Source organism: Morone saxatilis, unplaced genomic scaffold (genome assembly GCF_004916995.1).
Source record: "Morone saxatilis isolate NCDOM2014 unplaced genomic scaffold, NCSU_SB_2.0 Contig3, whole genome shotgun sequence".
NCBI classification, from domain to species: domain Eukaryota; kingdom Metazoa; phylum Chordata; class Actinopteri; family Moronidae; genus Morone; species Morone saxatilis.
Window position 1 is genome coordinate 23,165,459 of NW_023339873.1, and position 10,589 is coordinate 23,176,047.

The 10,589-nt window shown below is 41.5% G+C and overlaps 1 protein-coding gene across 1 annotated transcript in view; it reads left to right on the forward strand.

Moving 5' to 3' along the window:
* Positions 1–10,589, forward strand: part of si:dkey-288a3.2 (protein phosphatase 1 regulatory subunit 37) — a 65,077-nt gene that overhangs the window by 26,967 nt on the left and 27,521 nt on the right. The window contains exons 8-9 of the mRNA XM_035674095.1: positions 2,803–2,944; positions 3,457–3,623. Of these exons, the coding sequence (XP_035529988.1) occupies positions 2,803–2,944; positions 3,457–3,623 (309 nt within the window). The remainder of the gene's footprint in view (positions 1–2,802; positions 2,945–3,456; positions 3,624–10,589) is intronic.

A 10,589-nucleotide genomic window follows, 5' to 3' on the forward strand; every position in this document is an offset into this window, starting at 1 on the left:
CGAACCACAACTGGAAGCTGGTAAGGATAGATTCATCTTAAGGTAGTCTTTGAACTAATTGAGCTCTCTTTTTCCATTCTTAACAGAACTGCTTCCGTCATTTTTGCACGCAGAATCAACGCATTCTCATCCCTGGTGGTCAAATACCGACACTTTGTCTAGTCCCCTCTGCATTTCATAAAGACCCACAATACACCTTTTAGCGTCTGCATAAGACACACAATGCTGCCACTTTCTGCCTGAAATACTTTACTGTTGGGTTAGCATTAGGCACCAAAGCTACTTGCTAAGGAAAAGGTTCTGGTTTGGGTTCCATTATGTTCACTAGGGATACGAACCCTGGTCTCCTTGGTGACAGTCCTGTGTTTGTTTTTGAGCCATCCCATCCCACCCCAAACCACCTGCAGGTTCCAAGACTTTCTTTGCTCTTCATACTACGTCACCTGACATGAATGGGTTTACATTAAAGCCATATTACAAGGTACCCTGTGTGTCTGTATGAGACCTGGGAATAAGAACAGGAATTTGCACATTTGTTGAATAAAGACTGCAAAGATATCAAACAGATCAACTAGGACTCATTATGAGGCCTAACTTGCTGTGGTAGGCTGATGAAATATTTTTGCTATCTTAACTATCCCTTAGGCCATCAAGACTCATTCTTAAAGGACCAGTGTGTAGGATTTAGTGGCATCTAGTGGTGAATTTGCAGATTGCAACATACTTTTTTTACCTTCCCTTTCCAACTGCAAAACATGTAGAAGCATGGCGGGCACAGCCAATTGATCCTCCTAAATGTTAAATGTTGAACCCTTAAATTAATAGGAGATTCCTCCCTAATGTGCTTCCAATGGAAGTGATGCATGCTAAATCCATGCTAAATTCAATCCAAAATTTATCTGAAGCTAACATGAGGCTTCGGCAGTCCAAGTTACATAAATCAAGTGGATATGTGGCAAATTTACAGTCTTTCAGTACCCAGTTACCTCTTCATGTTACACACGCCACCAGATCACAGGAAGGAAACAGAAAGTGGGAATTTAATGTAACTTTGGAAGAAATCTATTTCTGATCACGAAACAGCCCTATTAACTGTCCCACTGATACCTGCTTCCCCAGATCCAGTATTGAGGAAATTTAGAGCCTCATCCTGCGAATTCCCCCTCTGAAAACGTCCTGCCTCCACTCCACATGTTTCATTGTATACTCCTAATAACATGCATTCCTTCCGCCTGATTGGCAGCATAAACTGCACCTTCCTGTCATCTGAGTGGCGATTGTGGAAGTCAAAAGGCTAGAAATTAAAGGCCTGCCTCATACGCTAACACATACACTTCCCCTGTCTCCTCCAGTGCTACCAAAAGAAGGAACAGTTTGATTAAATAATAGATGTGTGTTAAGCAGGGCTGCTCATGCGGCCTGCCAGTCATGGGGATAAGTAGATGTCCTTGCAGGCCATAATGATGATAATTAGACCCGTAGCTGGTTGTGTCGAATATGATGATGAGGAGAGCTGTTATTAACCTTTCTGGTTGGTATATGTGCTTTTCCTCTCCGTCCCCGTAGCTTGTTGGCTTGTCTTTTGAAGGACTAAGATGAGGGGAGCAGATGTGGGCCAAACTCCACTAATGTCTAAATTTACTCTTTGCTCAAAAAGTTCTACAAATGATTATTCTGAGGTGAATATGTCATATAGGGCTCTGTTTTTTTCTACTTTACGTGATTCCTCTGGTTTTTTTTGTTTTTTTTTTGTTTAAAGCCAGCATGTCATGTGTGAAGGCATACTGTGTTTTTGGTGGTTTCACACTCGTACCCCCCCTAAACTTCTCACTCCAACCCTCCTGTGGTTTACGTTTGACAGGCTTCAACCATGCTTGACTCTCACACACTCTCAACCACGCAGTCGCCTCTTTAATTGTCTGCTATTATCCCTCGTGCATATCCATTGGAGATGCTCTTCTTCCCTCTCCTCCTCCCCTCTTCACCGGAGAAGCTTCTCGCCACGCGTTGGATGTGGCATCGCCTCTGTGAGGGAAAGGGGGGGGGGGTCTCTCAAGTGTGTTTGTTGTCACTGCGGTGCAAATTAACTCAGGCGAAGACGCTCTCTGGGTCCGTTGGTTGCCTTCCTTTCCACCCCCACGCTCCCTCTCTCTTCGGAGCAGTGACCAGAGGAATTTAACAAGGGTGGCGAGGCGAGGGGGCAACCGAGGAGTGGGTGGCACGTTCCTCTTCAAGCGGTTGGGCAACATGGGCCTCTTGTGCCCTAGACACCACCAGCTTTATGCGCCAGCTAATCAACCTTCGATGCTAATGTGGCTCTGGAGAGTGGAAACAGAAGCATTTAACATAAGAGGAAACATTCTGAAAAGGAATAATAATCATCAGATGAGATTTATGTCTTCCTCGTGTGTCTTTTTTATACTTGACTGACTCTCTGAGCAACAACCGGCCAGCTGAGTTCCTATGTGTGCAAGCACAAATGACAAATAAAGCTTCCCTGAATCCTATTGAATTTGAAATTGATTGAATCAGATAATAATAATGATAATTTAAACTTCTCAGCCTTTCCACACTAACTTGCACACTGAAAGTAGCGCACTACACAGAGTCTGAAGCAGAGCTTCACTATCAGGTGAAGTCTTTTGAACTCACTTAGAGTGACATACTTAAAGTTTAAAAACAAGGAGTAAAATCCTTTAGTTTTTTTGGTACCAGAAGTCTCTGGATCTAGTTCCAACAATCTTTAGTCCCTGGTCAGCTGAGATGAATGCTCACAAAGTGATCGGGATCCCTGTTTTGCAGCCAGCGCTAAAGGTCTTGCAGGTCCTGGATTTGGGTGAGAACCTCCTGGGGAACGAGGGGATCCAGATCATCAGGGAGCCTCTGATGGTGAACTGCTCAGTGCTGCAGCTCAGCCTGGCCCAAGCCAGCATCACCTGTGAAGGTACAACAGTATGCAGCATGTATTTTACATGGGATTGTGTTTGAATTTCCAACTGACGGAGACACAGAGTCATTTCATAAAGATGTGGCGGGTTAAATGATCAACTTTATTGTTTTAAAACAAATTTCAATTATATTTCACGTATTTGTAGGATAATTATGTTGAATTTGGTCACAATTTGGTTGAATTTGTGACCAAATTAAAGAACTTTATGAATAGCAAACAGACAATTTGCATTTAATAAGCATTTACTATGTATCTGATAATAGCTCCCCAATTAATCAAGCAGTATGCTTGTCTCTATGCAGAGCTGCTCTGGACACAGAGAGCTTTAAACCAAAGCATGGTGAAAGAGTTTGGGCGTACAAGAAAAATGATTATATCATACTTTGCCAGAAAAATGCAGTCTAGACAAAGTTGGTTATTTAGGATAGCTTCCCTTGCAACTACCCAAGCAAGCTTCTAAGCTAGTCGCCTTTAACATTTCGACACCACACGTTTCTTTGGTGAAGGTGCTGTGGCACTGGCAGAGTTCCTCGCAGAGAGTCGGCAGATTCAGCGGCTGGACCTCCGTCAGAATGACGTGAAGGTTGGAGGTCTGATGGCCCTGTGTCTGGCCCTGAGGATCAACCGCTCTCTCACAAGCCTGGATTTGGACTACGTAACCCCATCGGAGCAGGTAGGTACAGCTAAGTGACCAATGTCTTCATGCGCTGTGCCACTGGATTGTGTTTAAAAGTTAGATAACTTACGAAGATGATGAATAATCTTGACTAAACAATCTCACTGTAACGTCTATCTACTAGCTTTCATTTAAAGGTTAGTGGCAAAAAGTGTAGTTGCAGATTACAAGCAATTAAATACAACTCACCTTCCAAGTGTGTAAGAGTCTAGTTCTTGAAACTCAAAAAGAAGCAAACGGTTCCTACAGCCGTGTTTTATTGTTTTCCAATTCTGCTACTGTAGAAACTGGAAGTCTCCTACTTCACTGTAAAGTCCATTCTCATGGGATGTGCACTGTGGCTTTTCAGTTTCTATATCACACTGTACAGTTGCATACTGGGACCAGGTTTCAACTTCAACTATTTGTGATGTCAGACATCATGCTGGTAGGCCCGCCCAAATCAGACGTTGAATGAGCACAGAGAAACTTTCCACTTTCAGCAGATGAATGTGAAAACATCCTTCTAGAGTCAAACTCTGCACATACAGCATTCAAACAGCACACTGTAGGAACAAGAAGAAATACTTTAAAATACTTTAATTGTTCCTTCTAATTTAGAATAAAGGGGTATTGGTGATTTGAGGATTACTTATCCTTTACATCGTGTCTTTTGTGATATTATCAGACTCACTATGGTCACAGATTTGTCACTTGGAGACATAAGTAAGTAATTTGTTTCTCATTTCATCAGTGATACTTGTGTTTTTTTTTCCTCTCTACTATCCATGGCTGCAGAGGCCTGAGGAAAACGATGCCATAACTTTAATACATGCCCCTGCTGGATTCACAAAATAATTACCCACACTTGCCATCTGTTTGTCATGATTTTATCTCTGCTAACTTATTTGCATATTAAAGCATTAATTAAAATCTCCAAGGAACGGAATGCTTACTTTAAAATTAACTCTGAAGGCGATCCGTGCACAGCTTCCAAAGTTGTTTTATTTTTGTTTGCAGTGGTTTTCTGTTTGTCTGCGTGTTGTTTACACGATTAAGTCTGATTTTTATGAAATGTCTCCTCTGGCTAAAGTCAAACGGCAAGATGTGCCAGATTTAGGAGAAGCAGCTTTTAAGAGCCATGACGCTTCTGTGAATGTGTGTCATTATAGCTGGGACTTCATCTTCCTCCTTCTTCTTCCTCACTTTTTGCACATGCACCAGTCTCCATATTGGCGGCTCTGTTTTCATGCTCCTATAAGCCGCCGAGAGACGTGATTAGCATTCCCACCATTGGTGGGAGTTAGTGTGGCTGGGTATTTTAAGGGAATGGTAATAAGGGAATTTTTAAGCTCTGTCAGGTTTTGGAGTCACACAGCTGGGATTTGTCTTGGCGTGGCATATCCAGGTGGGAGGAGTGACGATTGTATTAAAAAGCAAATCTTTCCATCAGAAAACAGCGGGTGGCCAGATCAAGTGTTCTCGCTCAGTCACATTCCCTGGGTCGCCAAGGAATACGTGAAAATTCCATTCTTCTGGAGGAAAATAAGTGTGGGTATGAATGTGAGTGAGTGACGGAGGGGGCAGCACTTTGTGTGTGTTTGACAGAGTCGCTGATATGGAGTTTGTGTGTTCATACATGTGCCTTTTGTATGTGTGTGGTTTTACGACGATGCGGGAGGCAATTGAAGATGCGCATATTTAAAAGGCGAGAAAAGAAGGTGGCGAGAGGGGAGGAAATCTGGGTTTTCTTGTCTTTGTTTACAAGTCAGATTTTTCATGTCTGTTGCCATGCTGCTCCATTTGATCACTGGCCTGTTTGCTGTTAATTATTAATTATTTACCCATCTGAAATATTCATGCAGCCTGGCCCTAGTGGAAAGAGCCTTTTCCGAGGGGCAAGTTCTCTCTGTAGCCACTGCAAGGTGGAGCTGTTTATACATCCTTATCAGGGGACTCTGTCAACCCAGCTAATGAACTAAAAAATTAACTAAAATTCCCGCTGCCCAGCACTCTTAATCGCGGGTCGGGTGAGGGAGCGTTTGCAGTCTGTTTACCTGTTTGATGCCTAAATATTTGGTTTTGGATTTGGCCAACAGGAGCGCCCTGTCAGCTGTTCTCCAGCAGAGGAGTTCAGCGATAACACTGGAGAGTGTCCTCTCCTGAATGTCGCATGTCAGCAAGGTGTAGCTGTTAGAGAGCGGTTGTCTCACTGAGTGATAATTACGGCAGCATGGAGTGTGTGTGTGTGTGTGATGTGCTACGGTGTGTGTGTGTGTGTTTGTGTGTGTGTGTGGTGTGTGTGATGCAAGAGAGGAGAGACAACGGAAGGAGGTTCTTTAAGAGGAAGCCAAAGGGACATCAGAGTATTTTAATACCTAAAGGGTAATGTCATTTTACTAACTTTAATTCTACTCTGTTAAATAAAGCCTTTACATACAGTTAGTAGGTGTACTGCAATTCAGTGCAACAACTCTGTTGTTCTACCTTCAACCTACAGTCATAGTTGTAGATGTTGTGTTGATACTGGACTACATTATACATGATTATATATGTGTTTTATTTTTTTGTCTCCCTATTCTACATACAAGTAGTGAGCCGAATATTAGAAACACCTCTCAACATAATGCAGTCCAATACAACACCATTACTGTGACGTCAATGCTTAAACATAGCATTGAATTAACACCTCTATGACTCTATTGAATTAACACCTCTATGACAAAATATTATAGACACTGTGTCTGAAAAACAACAAAACAGCAGTCATCCTAATGGAATGGTTGCTCCAAGAGCTGTGGGCCCCTACTGAACCCCAAGTTCCTGTTGCCCTTACATACCCAACATGTACAGTGTACACAGAGCCCTAGAAAGCCAGCCAGTACTCCTATTCTGAGATGCTAGCCTGCCCCAGCTGTGTCATGCACTAGTGAGCTTGTGCTGTATATAACATCAGACTAGAGCACCAGCGTCTCAAAATAAAACTCACCAAAACCGTCTTTGTTAGTCTTTCCACTGTCCCAACAATCACTAACTGTGCTTCAGCGGAAATATATCCTTATATGACTCCATTATATCTTCAAATAGAGAATAGTTGTTTGCTGCTATGCCAATGATGTAAATCTCTTATCTATAAACTTTAATTAAACACAGTTATTTGGGAATATGCACCTGTAAAAATAATGACTAATGAAATAACTAAACACTGGATTTTGACCCAGGGCACCTCTACAAGACAGTTAACAAATGAATGTTAAAAATGTCAGTTTGTCCAATTCTTTGGTGTATGACCTGCCAACTTTATTTAATAAATAATAACATGTTTACATTGCCATTGGGAGCATGTTACTATGCAGATATGAGCATTTAGCCCTAAGTGCAGCCTCACATAGCCACTAGCTTTGCTGTAGACGCTTAGCTTTGTTTAACCAGAACTGATCTCCAGTGAGAAACGGCAGAAAATAAAGTTTGTTTATAAAAGTACAAACATTGGATACAAAGAATGACAATTAGCAATATGGTTAAGGGTGAACTTCTTTTTATCCAACCAGGCCATACAAATCTATACCATCACTCCAATGGCTACTGTCAACCCCCCAAAAGGATGCAGCCCTTCACTTTAAACATTGTTTTTGTGATGGTTATTCTTTAGTACTTCTCTACATAAGAGCTGTTGTTGTGATCTGTAGCTATTCTTATTTTTTAGATAGATCCAAATCCGATTAGATTTCATCCAACAACCTTGACTGTTCACACCTCAGTTTAGTTTACTGGTTTTAAATTATATTTCTGTGCATGTAAGAGGGAAGGGAGTGACATCTGAGAAAAGATACATGTGTTTGTATGGGTCCATGGAGAGATTGCTATGGGAAATGTACTGCACAGAGGGCACCATCTGAAGGAACGTGAATTCTTATTTTAGGAACAGCGTGAAACAAAGAGGTCTCTTGGTATGTTTTCGGGCAGCCTTCCTGTCACGGTCAGTCCCAGTAGGGTGGCTAGGTGACAGGACGGCCTGACCATGCATGTAGTCGGCACTCAGGTTTCAGTTGCATCATGATGACACAGATGCTCTGGGGAACAGAGTACGTAGGCAGACAACAGCAACCAGGCAGAACAAACCTCGCAGCAACGCCTCAGAGGGCAGCAGGGAATGGCTCTGAGCAGCCGGGGGGGGGACCAAGGTTCACACTGCTACCAGATCAGTCATTCACCTACTGGAACCACACCACATAATATAGCTCACATAGTTTGGAGAGCAAAAAGGAAAGACTGTCTTTAACAACTATTCAACCAAGTGAATAACCAGAAGTCAGAATGGATGAGATGGAAGAATGAAAGCTTTGTCCCAGTTAACATGTGTGTGTGAAATCTCGAATCACCCAGTTCATTCTTAAATTATTCATACAGTTTATACAATATTTTGGCTTCATTTTTGTAATTTATAATAAGTTATGACCTTGACTTTTGACCTCTGGCCACCAAAATCTAATCAGTTCATCCTCGAGTCCAAATGGACATTTGTGCCAAACTTGAAGAAATTCCCTCAAGTTGTTCCTGAGATATCACGTTCCCAAGAATGGTACAGACAGCCATGGATAACGGCGACACTGAGGTATAAAGATGCTTTAGACCACAGTGTCCAGCAAATAGATCATGTTGGATGGGTGGTGTGTGGATACAAACACGATAAATGATATCCTGGTGTTAACCATAGTTAAAGCAATCGTATAATGATAATTGCAGCCTGGTTGTGGAAAAGGCAACAACTGGATGGTAAAATATGTCCATGACCATTGGGGCTCGATTTATACCCCGTTCATGTTTATAATTGGATAAAACCAAATCGCAACATGAGATTTCTGCCTGTAACCCGATACAATGGAGGTTAATGGAATTTCATTTGTAGGATTGAAATAATATTGTCCCTGTGATTCTTACTCATTCAGTTAACTGTATATTGTCTGTAAATTTCCCAACGTAGATCTAACTTATGTTTCAAAGCCTTCTGAACATTGACAGGAATATACAGTATTTCTGGTTGGCACATATAGTAAATCAAAAAGTGGACAAAAGTGGTTATATATACACTTCTAATACTATCTACTCCCCTACGTTTTCTTTGTGTTAATGAATTGTGAGCAACAAAAATAATGAAGGTCTTAAAACTACATTTTGACACGGCACCCATCTTAGTTTTAACATTTAATTTGTAAGTTTGTAAACAAATTTGCAATTAATCAAATTACAGCCAACTCACACAAATTGAACCTGGGGTTTTTGGGGACCCTGGGGATCAGGAACTGGGGGCCGTTTGTCATCAAGTGCTTGCTCCTCCAGATTTGTAAAACCACAAATTCACCATGACATGACCAGTGTCCCAAATTGGATTATCCATATTTTTGATTAACTTTGATTTGTGGGTTGGGTGAACTGACCCTGTAAAATAAAAAAGTTTATCATAATTTTTTTATTATTATTATTATTTAAATATTATTTATCTTGGAAAGGATTCAAGGTTATTTATTGTCATTTACAACGCAGGGTTGTAGAATGAAATATAGTTCCCTTTTTGCTACTTAAAAAACAAAAAACAAATTGATGGATGAGTCATAAAAAAAAGAATAAATAAATAAAATGTATTTTTTTTATATAATATGAAGTCGGAGATTCCAGTACATAAATAAAAAAAAGAGAAAAGAAATTTCTTTATAACTCTATCATTCTTTTTTCTCCTTTTTTAATGTAATGTAACCCATTCACCCATTTAGACGGTATAGTCTCCCAAACAAAGAATGCATTTTTGAAAACTATGTTGGAACAACATAATAATGTTGCCAAAAAGTCAGGTTTTGACCGTGTCCACTGAGTCTGATATCAAATCAAAGCTGGACTAGTTGATATGAGCTTCATGTTAGTCTACTGAACATACATAATATTCAAGCAACAAAATTTCTGTTGTGTCCTCCCACTAAAACACCACATTACTTGTGCAGAGAGCCGACTGCTCCTCCTGATACCTCTGAAAGGGACAAAGCTGTATGAGTCACTCCATCAGACGAGGGGGCTTTGGTTGCTGAGAGGGAGTTGGTGGTGGTGGTTGTTGTTTGAGGGGGGTGGGGGGGCAATCCCCTGTCTCTCGGCAAACACAACAACAACAGCAGCAACACACTCCTCGCTGCACTCCTGATGTATTTTCAGGCAAAAACAGGCATATTTGCCAGCTGTGTAATTTACTGCGGCTCTCATTTGCATATTAAAGCCTTAATTAGCCCCTCTGAGCGTGTGTGTGCGCCTGTGTGTGTGTGTGTGTTTGTGTCTGAGTGAGGGGGTCGGGGGGGTGTAGTGTAATCACTTGGACGTGTAGACAGGGGAAAGGAGAAGGGGATGATCAGTATTTCGGGTCCTGGATTGGGGCCGGAGGGGAGCGAAGTCACCTCCCGCCCCAGTTCCCCCTGTGGACCGGCTGGTTCTGATATGGAGCAAGGTGGAGCTATTTGATGAATTGCACACGACATGTCTCCTTGTCATTTTTAATCACTCCCACTCTTCCAAACCAGGAGGTGTGACCTGCACTATCACAGGAAGAAGGGATGTTTTTTATCCTCTCAGTAAGTGGAGGTGATGGAAAACTGACACGAGAGTAGGTGGGAACAAGGAAACACGAGTCAGCCTTTTTAAATTGTTCATATTGTCACAGTCAAACTGTAACAGAACTTGTGCATATACACACTTATCGCTTTAACAAGTGTCTATTTGAAACCTCTTGAAACATGATTGTCCCTCAATTTTCCCCTCAATTGGCTTCAAAGTTACAATACACTTGTACACACTGTTACATATACATTCTATTCAATTCAATTACATTTTTTTGTATACCGCCAAATCATAACAGAAGTTATCTCAGGACACTTTTCTAATAAGAACAGGTCTAGACCGAACTCCTTATAACATTACAGAGACCCAACAGTTCCCACCAAGCAG